The sequence below is a fragment of the Heliconius melpomene genome, chromosome 15, assembly GCF_056956725.1.
Source record: "Heliconius melpomene rosina isolate 202511_hmr_F chromosome 15, ASM5695672v1, whole genome shotgun sequence".
Taxonomy (NCBI): Eukaryota; Metazoa; Arthropoda; class Insecta; order Lepidoptera; family Nymphalidae; genus Heliconius; species Heliconius melpomene.
This window is the reverse complement of record NC_140403.1, coordinates 6,530,948-6,548,596: the sequence shown is the minus strand read 5'-3', so window position 1 is coordinate 6,548,596 and position 17,649 is coordinate 6,530,948. Positions and strand designations below refer to the sequence as shown.

General features: G+C 29.8%; 1 protein-coding gene across 1 annotated transcript; it reads right to left on the bottom strand.

Moving 5' to 3' along the window:
* Positions 1 to 121: 121 nt before the first annotated feature.
* LOC146531505 (uncharacterized) lies at positions 122 to 16,624 on the bottom strand. Its single transcript, XM_085198526.1, has 4 exons — positions 16,162 to 16,624; positions 6,950 to 7,084; positions 4,483 to 4,669; positions 122 to 2,612 (listed from the first exon to the last, which is right to left on the bottom strand). Exons 1-4 carry the CDS (start codon positions 16,334 to 16,336, stop codon positions 2,555 to 2,557), a joined length of 555 nt encoding a protein of 184 aa, XP_085054652.1. The 5' UTR covers positions 16,337 to 16,624; the 3' UTR covers positions 122 to 2,554.
* Positions 16,625 to 17,649: the final 1,025 nt, after the last annotated feature.

Genomic DNA, 17,649 nt, shown 5'->3' with positions numbered 1-17,649 from the left:
ATTAAAATCACTCTACTAACTATATTCGTAAATACTGTACTATTAAAAAATGATTCACAAGTACCTACCATATTATTAATTATAAAGTATTGACAGGTAATTGTGAAATAAAACTCAAATATAACCTTTTATTTGTTTATTGATTAAGTGGAGATTGAAACATTAAGTACATATAAATATTACAAATTAATGTACTTCAAGTACTAAAGTAACTATAAATTAATATCGTACGACACATTCATTTGCACCACAAACTAATGAAAACATAAACAGAATTGTATAGAATAAAATAAAAAGAAACATTTTATATTAAATTGATTATTAAATAATAATAAACTTATGGCTACTTGTGTTTTGCTTAACTAAATACAGTTTTTTATATACATAAATTAGTTTTCAAGTACATTTATGTGATGCTTGTTAAAAGTAATACCAATACATATTATATGCAAGAGAGCTAATAATATCATTAAATTTATTATATAATACGAGATACATTTTAAAATTAAATGCTTTTTTGCAGCCCACTTTTAAATTCTCTTCTTTTTCGAAAATATCGGACTGCGACCCATGATTCACAAAATTAATTCCACCTTATAGTGGGTTGATAATTATATTTTAGTAATTCATCATTAGAAATTCATAGAATTAATTAAGAAATATCGCTCAAATATTATGCAACCAAAGGTTAATATATTAATTAAAATCAATTAACTTAACTGTGACATTACGAAATATTTTCATTATAAATTGTAAAATTTAAAATTCACTGTCAGGTCATAGTATCATAATAGTATAAATGAAATACCTATACTTACAACTATTAAGGACGGTCTCAACACAAAAGAAATTAAATTATTTTTAAAGTTAAAAACTTACTTAACACTAGATGCGCCTTGGCATATTAAGCTGCAAATATAATTATATAATATTATGTTTAAGTATTTGTATAATTTATAATAATTATTTTATAAACATTAGTAAATTGCGGTTGTTTATTTCAAAGTAAATATTATAATTCGACAGAAAGTGGTAAAACTACAAATTAGAAACAATTTTATATGATATGCGAAAAATAATTATTTATTTTTAAATTAATTTATATTAGCCTTAACATCGCACCTTATTTAAACGTCTAACTAGCATAATAATTAGTTTCACTGTTTTCGGTAGGGGAAAAGGCGAAACATAACTGTATGACATTCCGTTCTCCACTTTCTATCCAATTTTGTGAGCGGAACCCAACGCCGCACTTTGCACCAAAGCGTGAAAATGGAAATAATTGAAATATAACCATTTCCCTCAGTGCAGAAAACACCAAAGCCACCTTACCGCCTCAAACATATTTAAATATTTTAGATTAAAATATTTTTCAAGTGAGATTAACATTTGAAAAATTTGATTTAACTCATTTGAAAAATATACTTAGTTGTTTAGATTTTTTGTAATGTAATCATAATGTTAAGATTGTGTCATTCAGCCGAAGATAAAATTAAATTAGCGCCAGCGCTCTACGGTATTTGTTAAAATCTATCTTATAATTCAAGTATAGCATGAAAAACGAGACATTTAAAATGAATAACAATACAATATTGCAATTTTTCTAAAGTACTATAATATAATATCTAATATATAATAAATGTATTGCATATAAATCACTTATATAATTAAGCTACAAATTTGTATTTATAATAAATTTTTGTAACATAAGCAAATGCAATTATATGAATTAGATTACAATACTCTTATATTTTGTTTTCTGTCACTTATTGTAATTCAAAAAACCATATAACCAATACTAAGCATAATATTTTCTTTCATAAACATTTCAAAGTACGATTTGATAGAATTATAACTTTACTCAATTTTCATACATATTAAAGTATTAAGTAATTTAAAATATATCAAACTGGTAATTATTATTTTAAAGTGAGAACAATTAATCTACGTTACACCATTCTATAATCGAAATACATTTAGATACATATGGACATTACATCTAATTTTATAATCTGGACGATAATTTGGCCACATGTCTTGTATTTATTTATAAATTACGATTATTAACTATCAAATCTATATTTTTTTAATATTTAATACAGACAATGTGTATAACATCAAGAAAATATATGACATCTATTATCGTTTATTTTGAAAATGGAACCCAAAATATAATGTTACCGTTAACAAAAAAAAAACAGAATAAAATTAATTCAATATGAATTCTCAAAAAAAGGTTTCACAGTGAAAACGACAACGTAAATAAAATATCACACACACAAAATATGTTTCAAATATTTTGTACCTCGAAATGCAATACGAAATAATACCAGCAATTGTTTTTCGGGCAATACTAACTAAATACCATTATAACTTAAAAAAAAAACAGGTTACTCCATATCCATTCTAAAGTCGATTGTCATAAAAATAAATTCTTTACTTACACAGATATTTAAGTACTAATGTACCGTTAGAAGGTTAAAAGATTACATATATATAGGTGGACATTATTGTTTTTGTCTGTTCGCAAGAAAATACATTTAACATTTTGTATTTACGCGACAGACGGTCGACCATCCAGCATTTTGTCGCTCTCCTCTGCACTGCTTAAACTGTAAATAAAATAAAAAAAAGCATTTATTGAAAGTTTTAGAGAAAGTCCATTCAAATGTAACCGGCTTTTGACGATTGACTGAGGACTTACGAGTTCTGATTGTATCTAATGATATAGAAAATTTGATGCGCAACTTTTGAGCTTTCACCGATTATTAACGTATAAGTAGTCATTTTATTTTTATATTTTTTTTGCATCACTTTATTGCGTTATCACATCATTGTTATATCAATTATTTTAGAAGCGTAATGCGACTGATATTAGAAAGAGTCATCCCTTTCAATCAACTTTCTTAGTGAAAAAAAAAAATTGTACTTCGCGGCGTTAAGTTCCGTTACTCAACACGCAATGCCTCTTTCTGGAGGCATTGCCTCTAGCTGCCCTACTATAGAGTGAAGCTAATAAAAAATATTATATAAAAACATATAACCAATAATAAAATAGAATTAAATTTGTTTATGAGAAAAAGGTGATTATCGTAAACTTTAATAAGTGTAACTAAATAATCTACAGTTGATTCTAACGCAATGGAAATTTTCAATACTGCATGTACATAGTATATAGTATATGTAATATAGATAGAAATGCCAGTACAAGTAAACAATAGAAGACAATGGGGTTCGATACGAACAGCGACCAGTTGGACCAACGAACGTCACAACTGACCCGCGATCCTTTGTAGTCAAATGTAAACAGTGATTCGTCACTCGTGGCTCAGGAGCACAAAGCTTGACTATAAACGCCACTGGTTGTGGGTTCGATCCCTACTCGAAGAGGTGAAATATTTATTTAAATTTATATTTCCATTTCTTCTTCTTCAAAGTGGAAACATTAGGTTCCCTCTACCTACCCTGCTGTGTGCGGGATACAGCGTGAAGCTGTGATTGAAGTCCCAATCGTTTATGTAACCACCATTTTGTGCTAGTTTGTATAACATTATAAAGGCGTTAAGGCGTTACCTTACTGGGCAATTTCCTTAACGATCATTTGTGTTGAGTAGAGGAAATTGAACAATAGACAAGTTTATTAACATATTTTTGTTATCTCTAAATTTTAAATATTTCAAATACGTAGGGTTTAAACAGTTTTTATATTTATTTCTTCCTTAGTTACAAAGATAAAAAATACAATTTAAGGTTATATTACATTGTAGTTAATGGTTTTGCAGTTATACATATAAGTGCTTAATGCTGAACTAAAATAGAATTTATCAATTGCAGTAACAATTTTATCACAATATAAATTTACTAAACTTCAGAAGTCTTAAATGTTGTTTTTAATTATTCTAAGGTTAAAGCTTATTAGTTAAGGTTAGAGCATATAAAAGTCTAATAAATAAATAAATAATATTAATTAAAAACCCCCGAACACAAAAAGCTCTAAAAAGAAGACGGAACGACGAGAAACGCTGACAATATATTTTCTTAAATTATAGTTAAGAACCACTTGCGTCATATTTTCAACAAAAAAAAACCATTTATATAGGAAACGTACAAAAAAGTCCAAGAGCTCTGACCCCTAAACGAAAGGTTCTCATCATGCTACGTCGAAATTCCTTATACACTTGTTACAACTTATTTTATGCTGTTGACATCTCTGCAGAGCGTTTGGACAGTTTCCAAGAGGCGCGAGTTCAAATCCCGCAATGTTAAAAATTTCATATGTAAATGTAAATAATATTGTGTATGTTTCGTAAATAAGTATTTGTAAGTGTGGAATAATACGATATCAAAATACTACGATAATAATAATACGATATAAGGTATATCAAAATTTAAAAAAAAAACAAAACATATCTGTGATATTCCAAACTTTGTTTTTGTTGAAAATTAAAAAGCAATAAACACAAATAAAACACCTGTACTTACCATTCTTTATTATCCATCAGATTGCGCATTTCATCATCGGGTGCGGGGGGTGCGTCCCTGACGGGCGCGTATTGCGCCGCCACGAGGGGGTCGGTCGAGGGGTTGAGGGCCGTCAGGGCTGCAGCGCCGCTGGTCTGAGCCTCCTTGCCTCCACCCCAGCGAGCTGACCATGCCCACCCACCGATGCCTGGTGCAATGATTTTGTTAATTGAGATTTATATTTGATATCGTCGTGGCACAGTGTACAAACGCAATGGTTAGTGGTTCGATTTCCATTTGAGGAAAATGATTTATTTAATTAAAAATTATTTCTCTGTTGACACAATAAAGCGTGGCAATGAGTTTAAAATGGATTCAAAATTTTTCAATATAGATTATAGCCATTTCAAAAATCAGATTCGACAATAGGCCAACTGGACTTAAACTCCACAAAATGGAAGAAATTCTTTAAGATGAATTTTTGAAATATTTTAACTTATTGAACTTTATTATTACAGAGAAAGCTAAAGGGATATATAATAAAGGTCTCATATTTTCACTCAAACCAATCGAGTGATGGAGCACTTAAAAGACCCTCATATTCTGATTACTCTAAAATAATATATTACAAAATACACGTAAAGACATATAGCAGGAAATTTTAAGGCGGCAAAAGAATCATAAGGGAAACCAGAGTTGCAAAAAAAATCCTATTAACAAGTAATCTTTACGTCAAAAGGAAAAGTCAACAGATAAATAAAACTTGATCTTGAAGAGGTAATATTTGTAACACAATTTTTCCTAATTTATAATAACACGCTAGTCGTAACGTAAGAGCACAAAGTGTGACTATAAGCGCGACTGGTTGTGGGTTCGATCCCCACTCGAGGAAATGAAATATTTATTTTTTCGCTCTGGTGTAGAGGCTAAACGCGGCGTTGAGTTCCGCCACTAAACACGCAATACCTCCAGAATTCGGCGAAAAGTGGGAAATGGAGTGTCTTAACACTAGGTTCCCTCTACCTACTCTGTCAGTGCGAAACTGATTGTTTTTCTTAATAATACGTTCCTCACTCCTCATAGACTTTACTGGAGCGACGCCAATAATAATAATTATTTCATCGGTTTCCACAACTCGTGCCCTTTTGTATATTCGTTTCCGCACACACTGGCGTAGTGTAGGTATGTGAATATTAAACACGCTTTTACATTACGAATCAAGGATACTTCCGAATTTAGAGTGAAGGGCGCTTCACCGCAATATAGGTACAATATTTTTTGTATAAAACTAGCGACCCGCTCGCGGCTTCGCCCGCTGAAATACATAATTATTTATTTACTAACAATATCTAGCATTTACAAAACAATATCTATAGCTATATCTTCTTCTTTGACAGAACGGTCGTGGCCATCATGTAGTCACGTTCTTGACTTTTGTTATTCTTGCCACAGTTTCACGCCATTTCATTCTGTTGGTCGTCATTCTAATGCACTCATGCAATATTGAAAACTAAGTTTACAGTTATTTATAGCAATTTTGTCGAACAATATTTTTTAAATCAATTGAAAGAAAACAAACACTAAATGTTAAGGGGTGGAGTTTAATAATGATATCAAAAAGGCACAAATAGGTCTAATAATTTTAAAATGTCAAATAAAAATATACATAACCGCGATCATTAAATATTGTTTAATTATAATTTAGTATACAAAAAATTATATCAAAAAATAATTATAAAATAACAAAAACTCCGACTGCATAAAACCAAAAAAGTAAAAACCCAACACTAGTTCATTAGGATTAACAATGCCATTTAAATTTTACGAGGTTCCTTGTAAAAATTTATAGTTATATTTGATTTATTCTGTGTTACTATGAGTCATCTGTAATAATAATAATAAATATCGATGCTATAGGTTAAGGTCAGACAACGACGTGATTGCTTACCTGGTCAGGCAAAAAATCTATCTAATGTAGACTATATATAGATTCGTTATCTGTATAGTCAAATAATAAAATCTTTGCTATTCTATATTTTTTATACTTTGTACACTATGCACAATTTTGATTTTTTTATCAAATTATAAAGACAAATTGTCTGTGTAACATATCGGTGTCTGTATATGGAAGATTTAAAAGAAATAATGTTACTGGGGGCCTTTATTAAAGTAATAGAACTCCAAACAATCTTTTTTAATACTATCTCAGAAACAACAGGCTCAACTGATTTATATGCAATTTTCACTACTGTATTTTGACAAATTTCCCTTAACATTTAGTCTTTGTGTTATTTCAATTGGTTTATGACTAAAAAAAAAAGTTATGTCAATATAAAGAACTGCATGCGATAACATGGCTACAAAATTAGTGTTTTATAGAATTGGCTGATGCTTTAGTAGAATATGCAGGCGAAGCCGCGAGCGAATCACTAGTATACAATAATCTTCTTTAACATAATTATATGGAAAAATTTAAACATATTCTAACCTGTGAACAACAGTCCAAGACATAATATAACACCTCCCGCTATGAGCGCCCCGAACCCGTTGTCAGCGTCTTGAGGCGTGGGTGTTGGAGGTGTGTTAGAATACTGCACGCCACCAGCTATGAGAAGAGCAAGACCTGTAACAAATATAAATATTTTAAATCGAACTATTATACATGTAATAATAGTGAAAATTATAGGGATTATTATTAAGCATAAACATTGTCAATCAATCAATGTACATAAAACTGTTCTGCTGCAGTACTGACTCTGACTGACAAACAAAAATACTGAAAGCTGAAATTTTTAATGAGCTTGTGAGAGGATTGTCACAAATTCCTACAAAAATGAAAAAAAAACTAGATTTAACTTTTATAATCCAAACTTGTAGGATGGAAATAACGTTAGTCCCAATGGCAACACAAACGAAGTTGCGGGCGAACTAAAATTTCAATTTACATACATAACCCTTTATTTAAATTGACTGCAAAAAAAAGAGTATAATATATAGACTGAAAGAATAAATATCGTTCCAGGCCGAACTTGATCACACAATATATTGAGCCCGGCATTTACAACGATATTTTTATTAGAAAACAAAAGTGAAACAGATTAGTAAATTAATAATTATCAATGCGGGCGAAGCCGCGAGCGTGTCGATAGCTAAGAATAAATAGCATGAACAAGAAAAACCAGAGAAACCATCGACTTGGAGCTAAATGTAAGTAAACTTTACAAATTATCTTACATGTAGTTTCTCATGTAAATGAGTAAGAAAATGAAGTAACAAACGATAACGATCCGATACATTTGTTTATGGTAAGGTATGTCAGTATATTTATCTACTGACAACTGATACAAAAATAAATTAAGCTTTTTCTAGTTAGGTTTCATAATGCAAGTAAACATGTCAGTATAAACTGGTAATACCAGTACAAATACATTTAATTGGTACATACACTGCTTTTGGACTCAAGTAATCTGCTTAAGATTACTTTTATCGTGGGAATGGGACTTCCAATAAGTATGGCAAGTATTTTTTTTAAACATATTCTATTGCATATTAATGTTTAGATGTTTATTTCAAATCTTAACTTTTATTATATAAAATCGTAATGAATCTATATCTGAAAAAATGGTAACATTTAATAACTTAATAGAATCAAAAAATATTTTTATAATTTTTCTTGCTGTCTGTGCGTTCGTTCACGCTAATCTCAGAAACAGCTTATCCGAATTAATTGTAGTTTTTAATTTTGGTATTTTAAGAAGCTTTACCCAATACATTTTGTGTTTGTTTTATTTCAATAGGTTTATAAATTAAAAAGTTAACACATTTTAAGGAATATGTTTCGATAAACTTGCTTTAAATAACAATTGCATTGGCTGAAACTTCACTTTCCACACTTTTAAATATAATAATAATACAACATTATTAGTAAATTTATAAATATGTAGTTCAAGCGGGCTAAGCCGCGAGTGTGTCGCTAATAATAAATAATGCTATATAACATATTAATTACTTTAATTTAAAGGAGCGAATTATTAATATACCATAAGTTAAGAAATATTATTATTATATTTAATTGACCGAGGAAATAACAGGGAAAGGCCCAGGCCTATACATCTAAAATATTTATACATGTGTGCCGTACACGTACGTACGAATAGCATAGAAATGTCGTTATAAACACGGAAAACCTGTTATTTATAGATAAAATATAATAAATAATAATGATTACATATAAATAAATCATTATACATTATTTATTCATACATTAGTGTACTTGGCCAATGTGTAAGTACTTTGTACCGGAAATACAAGCAGGAAATTATTAATTATCCACAAACGCTATGACTCATATCTACTTACACAGATTTTTTACCAATAAAATGGCTTTTTATCAGGAAATAAAACTGGTTAACAATATGTAAAAAAAAAGTATATATATAAAGTTGTCAGCTTATGTAAAACAAGAAATACGAAGCCGTAGCGTATTCAATTTCAATACCACATTAGTATTTAATATTATAAAGTAATTATATTTTATTTCCTCGCCAACCGCAGTGCGTATAGGTATAAATATTCAATTTACACCGCAGCTAATAGATATGTTTTTTTTATAAATATTCAAATACCGACTCATTTAGAGGTTCTCGATGATTTAAAACTCCCATCACGTACTTATTTACTTAAAAATATTTATTTATTCCCATAATGATCCACTAGTGATGGACTGTAAGGCCATGTTATTTGAAAATCGAAGTAGGTACAGTAGAAAAAAATTATAAGAAAAATAAAAAAACCTTGAAGTCGATTTTTATTCATAATGTAGGTATATATCTATGAATGATAACGGCATCACAAGACCGATCTCTGACTTAAGAGCGAGCTTAAGAGAGATTGTAAAATTAAGGACTCTGAATCTAAAAATGATAAAATGTATTTAAGATAATATGATGATATAAAAAAAAGAATAACAGTTATTAATTTGACTTTAACAACACGCAACGCCTTAACACTTCCGCGGAAAGCGGGTAATGGAAGTGTTCTAATGGGAAATTGAGAGTCTTCACAAGGTTCTTAGGTTCCCTCTGCCTACCCTGCTATTTGAAGGATACACCGTTAAAAAAAAATTGGATTTATTTCTTGTGTAAAAAAATATATGTTATGTAGTTTAGAAAGAGAGAATCTTATGTTCTATGTCATCCGGTCTAGTTGAGAAGCGGAACACAACGCCGCGAATAAGACCAAGCATATTTTTAAGCATATTATATTTTTTTGTTATAATACTTAAATCTTACGTAATGATTCATTTATAAATTCACTGTTGGCCGAGTTAAAAACTGATCCACCTTGACGATACTTTCGAGAGTTGTCAAGACTTATACGTTGTTATAGATGAAAACGGGCTATTCCACAGAATTTTACTGGGAACTATAAACAGAAGAGGCAAGCAAATTCTTCGACAAAACTAATTTAAATTGTGTATAAACTCAGAAAGTACGTAAATTTTATAAATTTACATATTTTTCTTATGATTATAATAAAGTACATAAGTTTCTATGTATCCTTCCTTTTCTTTTCTTTTCTGTGTAAATTTCATATATATTTCTTTTTTATTTTCATGTGCAATAAAGTATTATTATTATTATTATTTTAAAGAAATTTAATATTTCTCCCATTTCTGGGGATTCTCTTTCTAATGCGGACTTTTGTCAAACATTAGGAAACTTCATATGACATAATTATTGGTATGCTAAAAAATTTCTAACAATACGGCATGTGTTCAGAATTACTTCTTTTTGTAATTTAATGTAAAGAAGAGGATGAAGGTCAAGTTGCTTAAGGCAAGAGTGTAATGTGATTGGTATGACACCTGTAGATGAAAGTATGATTGGGATAGTTTTAACTGTGTTCACTCGCCATTGTGATTTCAGCTCTATGGATAAGTCTGTGTATTTTGTTATTTTTTCAGTAAATGTAGATGAAAGGTTATGAGTGTTTGGTACTGCAACGTCCATGAGGTAAACTGTTTTGAGTTTTTTAAAATATAATGTTATATCCGGACGATTATGATGTACTGTTCGATCTGTAATTATTGTTCTTTCCCAGTAGAGTTTATATTCGGCTGTATCTATTACTGATTGTGGTTTATATTTATAATAAGGAACAGTTTCGCTTATTGATGAACTATGCATGCCACTTGGTCATGACGATGCTTGTAATCCGTCTGTGCAATAGATTTACAAGCACCTGTTATGTGCTGTATTGTTGCACTGGCGCTGTGACAGTGTCTACATAGATCCATCTGTGTGTGACTGTAAAGGCGACTGGTTGTGGATTCGATCACCACTCGAGGAAATGAAATCATTAATATTATTGAACTGAACAGTGAACTAGAGAAGCGAACATAGCACACTAGATTCTAGGGTCTTCGTTATGCCTTCAGAATTCGACAGAAAATAGGAAACGGAGTAACATCTATCTCTAACATCATCGGCTCCCTCTATCTACCTGTTGTATGCGGGAGAGAAAAAAAAATCGCAAGAAATCAATGGCATGAATTATGCACCAAGGAAACAATAAAAGGAACAACTGTATGTGTACATCAATCGTTTAAGACTTAACCCCATAGCCATTGTAGAATATATCAACTAATTACGTCACAATGACGTCTTACCATATTTACGTCTTACGTTTTTTGTTTATTTTTTTTTAAAAAAACCTCTGACTAGATAGACAAAAAATGTCAGAAATCAAGTATGGACTCGAGTTTAGAGTTAAGCCTGTGACGTCTATCGTTGTATAAATTGATTATCACGATGTATTAGCTATTGTACGACGTAATTTACTATTACATAACTAGGTACCTATATTTTTTTATACAATGTACAACTGTTTAGACTCTATATATATTTAACCGACTTAGATACAAAATATAATAAAAATAAAAAAAAAACATGAACGTAGTTAAAATTATATTGCTTACCTATCGTTATAATGTGAAGGGGAATGGTGTCAAAACACTCCGGTCCCCACTATCCGCCGCTTTTTCGAGGCATTCCGTGTTGAGTGGCGGAAATCAACACCGAGCTTTTACCGACCATGGTGCCAGAACGAAGAAATTAAAATATGAATTACTTCCGTCGAGTGGGAATCGAACCCACAAACGTCGTGTTACAGTCACACCTTGCCTCGCGCTACGACGGCCTCAAATTCATTTATTACAGTAATTTAAAAAAATATTGTTCAGAATAACGCAAATTAACAAAACAAAATAAACATAATGAAAGTTAAAAATAGCAAATAAAGCACTTCCAGTATTTATTGTAACATTGACCCAGTTAACACGTAAAATAACCCTCGTGCATAACATAGGTACTTACTATATCGATTGCACGACACTGGTTAGCTTTAACTACGGATTTAACCCTTTCAAGGCAAATTTTGTAGTTTAATTAATATAATTATATTTAACGTACATTTTTCGGAGATTAGCAACTCTAGTATTTAGAAGAGATTTTTAAGTGTCTCAGTAATAAATGTTAACGCCTACAATTTCACCTAAAATTAATATAATGCAGATATATTTAAAACGTGACCTTTTTTTAAATGTCTTACAGTTTTTTTAGCTTCGCGCTTATCCCCATAGCAGGGTAGACAGAAGGAACCTGGTAACCTAGCTTAAGACAAAAAATCCATGGCGATTGATTCGTTTATATATACCCTTACATTTCAAATCAAATTAGCTTCACGCTATATTACCAACACAGCAGGGTAGGCAAAGAGATAAATTATTATTATTTAATTTAATTATTTACCTAATACTGTAAAGGGTTTTACATATAATTATAAAATTGCTATGGACCTTCGGTAAGCTTCACTTAGCTTTAGCCAGACCAGATACAGCTTTGTACAATCGGTTTTTTTTACTAGTTAAATGTGTAAATAGACAAATCTAAGCGGCGAAGATAAATTTAAATGAAAATATTGATAAACGTAACTTACAATTATTTGTAAAGCATTTTATTAAACTTAGTCTTTAAGCTTTAATGTAATTTTTCTTTCGTCCATACAAAAGTCTTATTTGTGCTGGTAATTGTAACCTCTAAAATGATTCTGACGATTCTAATCTCCCATGAGATACAAATCTTATTATAATAAGATTTTGGATTTAAAATATATATATATATATATTTATTTTCAAATACGGATATATATGAAGGAATCAACACATGAAAAGTGCTGATCTTCTTGAAAGTCACATACGGATATGAAAAGTAAGGCGCAAATCTCAACAGACAGTCAGTGTTTGTATTCATAACTGCTGTAAATGAACACTAACAAGTGTGACCCACTTCGAAGTGCGCACGTCACCCCTTATATAGGGCCGAGAATAACCGTTACGGGAGTCTTTCATTTGAAGAAAACTTTACAAAGTTGGTCATAAGTAATGTGACCATTATTCAGTTGGCTCAAAACGGGACATTGTAGGGTGGCTTTAATTTTTTTAATTTTTTTTAGAATTGCACTTTCCTTTTTTTTAGGGGTGACTAACTTTAGTTTTTTCTACAGAAGTACTTTCGTTTTTTAGGATAACTTTAATTTTTCTCGATGTCCGATAAAGCTTTTGTGTTTTTTTAACCTATAATTGACACTTTAATAAATAATCACTGTAAAACTTGATTCAATCGAGCAAATTTACAAGCCATTCCGAAAAAATGAGACATAGGTGTCTTATTCCGGAAACCGGGACACACAAACTAAAAACGTGACGTCTGGTCACGTTATCCATACCATACAGTAGCATAGTAGCAGAGTTAAGCTCGTGCGTATAGGATACAATTGGATATGAATCGTAAAAGGCATCGAGCGTCCGGTGCGGCGCTTGCGGCCGGTGACTCATCCGATGGCTGCGCAGTGGGATCGCCTCAACCGATAGTACAAGCCAACGGCACAACTATTATTATTATTACACACGTTGAGTCTAGACTTGATACTTTAAATAGATTTAAGATAAGTACTAGCGCTTAATTGTAGGATATTATATTATTCTTCTGTAAGAGGATTAGGTTATCGATTTGACTGTATCTTTTTTTATATTAGTTATTAGATTTTTTTTATTGGAAAGGATACACTTCAAGAGTAGTTTGATAAGAGTTTAGTTGGGTTCTAATTGTAAGATTCGGTTGAAATCTGTTTTATTTGATAAAAATTTTAATTATTTATTTATTCAGTGAATTGTCGTAGTTATATTTGTTAGTTATAAAAATAACTACATTTTACTATAGACATTTAATTCATTAATACAGAATACAAAATCTAAATCAAATTATCGAGATTGACATAAGATGAGAAAATAACGTAACAATTTCGTACATCTTGATAGTCCAAAAGGCTCTATCATTCGTACAGACAACGCACGAAGATCGACAAACCCGTCGGTGTGCGGCTACAACACGTTTCCGTAACACAAGTGCCTCTTACTTCCTCACTCCTTGGAAACAAAATTATTCGTGATTGAATCTTTGACTCATCAAAGTGAAATATGTTATGTAAAAATGTAAAAGAATTTTGTATGTAAAATAAATACATGCTTAATTTTCTATATAAATTGGTCTTAATTACATTTTGGGTCATGATTCATAATATCATTTTATAATAATATAAATTAATAATAATGATTATTAATACGTAAATAACAATAACTAATGTATATTTAACATATTCCATTGCACATTTTTAATGCATTGTGATTCTTTATGTTGTTTTTATATTCATATAAAAACATATAAAAGTTTTTAAATGGAGGTCAGATAACTGTTATTTTGATTTACAGTTATAATTTAATTTTAAATAAAACATGTGCAATATATATTTTTATATATAAATATTATATTTAAATGGTAAGCAATTAAAATAAATCTTACTAGAATGATTGTAATACAATTTTTTAAATATTATTGTATAATACTAATTAGGTTTTTAATATTTATTTTGCTAATTATTTGCCTTTTCATATAATTTAGATCAATTGAATCATTAATAATTCTTGGTACTATTAATTATCAACTGAAAGTGTCTACTTAGAATCATTATATATCAAATGCAAATTAAATCAAAATGTATTACTTATAGTAACAGCTGTTTTGGTTTATAATAATTAGGAACTATTGGAATAGATTTAGTGGAAGTGAAAGTTGTTTTAATGCTAATGTTCCTCTACCCACACTTTCAACCCACTACTTCCACAAATTTGACCCATTTTCTTAATTACAATGCATTTTATTAAATGTGAATCTTATACCATTCTGTTTAGCTTTTTTAAAGACAAAAACAAAACAAAGTTAAACTAAAACAAAAATGCACTTAAAAATAATTTGGAACTAATTTGTTTACATAAATGTTACATGTTAACAAATGTGTAGTTTATATTACATGCAGTATGACTCTTTACATAACATAAATATATAAATGTACATTGTGTAATGTTTTTTAAATTTAAATAGATAGTGTAGGACTTATTTATATTAAAAGGTAAACATGATAATGAGGTGGTGTAGAGGAACAGCTTCTGAATGTAAATGTAACACTTGTGTGTTCATATTCCACTTGGGATCTAAAGCAAAGCTCATTGAGTCCAGTCTTTTAGTATTTAATATCTTGAAAATTAGACAGAAAAGTTTAGAGTTTAGCACTAAGTCAGCCTACTCTTCTGTAGAATACATTGGAATAAATGGAATGGAATACATTGCAAAGCTCAAAAAATATTTTAAAAAAAAATAGTAAAACAATTCATAAGTTCTTCTTGATACAATAAGTACCACTACAACAGAAAAAGTATTATTTCCACATAAGTTATTATTGGGGGCGAGTATTGAGAACAATTTCTTAATAAAGACATTTTATTTAAACTAGTTAAGACAAAGATTGATGTTGTGTAATTTGGCCAGTAAACTCACTTCACTTAATTCATACTTTAAAAAAACACTTTCAATTAAAATATATTTTGTTTTATAAATAGATATGAGATTATTGCTTATTGAGTTCAGGTTCCAACTGTTAGATACTTAACAATTTTTTATAATAAAAGTGTTTTTTAGTATCACATTTTTATTTCTCCACATAGCTGGCTAATCAGAGGGAGAGGGAGAAGTTCCTTTGTTGAGAGAGTGGCAAAATTAAAATAATTCATTTACTGAGTTAGAATCAAACCCACAGCCATTGTGGTCTAAAAGGTTTTTTTTTAAAACAAAAAATGCTTATTTTTATTAACATACTTAAAATAACAGATATTGATGAAGTGACATTATGGTTTAAGTATTATTAGAGAGAATGTTTATATTTGAAATATTTTCCCTCTAATCTTATTAGACAATATGTTGAATTCTATAAGTTATTTATTATGTTCTAATAAGGTTGGAAGTTCTAGGTTGTATGTTTATAAAATCCAGGTATGTGTTGTACACCAAACATTGAATATTACTTGTACTTGTTATGACATTAGTTACAGCTATCTAAATCTAACAAAATGTTCCTTGTCATTAGTTATTCCAATACGCCCTATGTAAAGTTTTTTTATTAATTGTGATCTACTTACGTGCTACATTTAAATTACAGGAGCAATTAATAAGTGCATTAGGATTTTTTAAATATATAGATAATTATTGTGTTTTTTAATAATTGTTATGTGAATTAATGATAACTTACCGATTATAAACAATGTGCTTCCAAATAGACACAGCGCCAGTCGTATACACACAGCCCGGTTCAAGCTACTCGTCACGCGCCTAGAGAAGTAGCTGATCGGACAATTCCAGCGTTGATCATTCGGTTGCTGTTCATATGTTACAGTTGTGGGCTGATACACAGCACTTGTAGGCATTGTGAAATAATTTACTAAAAATAGTCCACTCGAACTAAACTAACACTTCTTTGTGCACTCACTTCACTGATTGTAATAATTGTTATAAGAGAAATACATATACAACAGATATATTAGAATTGTTTTTCGTTTATCCAATAAGAAAAACAAATGAGTGAGATAATATATGTGTAACTTTGCTTATAACACTTACAAAACAAAGGTAATTCAAGTGACGCTTTTTAGAGTCGAATTGGTCACGTCGTGTTAGGAATCGGAAATGAATTCGTCTGTCAGAATGTGGAATACCGATGACACATAATAGTTGTTAGGGTTTGACAGTGACATAATGACATTAGTATTTTATGTTTGTTAAGTTGTCAGCAATGTTCTCTAGAACTAGAACTCTTTAAAATTCTCAATCGGCAAAAGTGACTTAATAGAACCGCCTACTGACTTACATACTTGTATGCTGAAAATAAAGAAAACTGCTTTCTTTTGAATAATTGTTTTAGTCAATTAAGAAAAAATCTATCTAATCACTTCCGTTTATTAGTAATAACTTTTAGAGCGTGCCAGCCGTTTTTGAGATGCCGAATATAGATGTTGTTCGCGCTCTTAATCTATGATAACAAAAATACTAGCAAGTATTATATTTTATAGCGCTGTATAGCATGCACAGAGTTTTAAGCATCCCTATTGTTCAGCATGTGTAGTAAGATTTATATACCGTTACCCTTATTTGTAAAAAGATTATAATTAGAAAATGTAATGATGTTAAGAAAATTTTAACATTCCCTTTAACCTTTATATAGTAAGGTTTAATTTAAATACAATTAGTAATATAGGTATCCATATTTATTCTTTCACCATATTTTTTTCTGTTAATTTTGCCAGTCAGTAAAGATACACAGGTATAATAATAAAATAAAATTATCGCTGCACCAAGGTGACAAGTCAATATATAAAAAAATATATAATTGAAAGCATTTATTTATTGTAATAGAACCCAAAATACTAATTATTATAACATTAGTCTGATTATACATGTGCCTTGTGCACGTTGCTCTTAAAAAGTGCTTAACAGATTTAAATATAGTTGTCACTGCTGTACTGAAGTAAACATTCCTTAACATTATTTGTTTCATGTTAATCATGTTAAATGTAAAAGGTTTATCAATTTCAGATATTGTGCTCCACAAAATTATTACAATTTTACTAAATTGAATGAAAGTTTAGTTTTAAATGTATGGATATTATATCTGTATCTGATGATATATAAAAAATCTAAGATAAAAAAACCGGAAAAGGCTGAGCTATATTTCCATGTAATA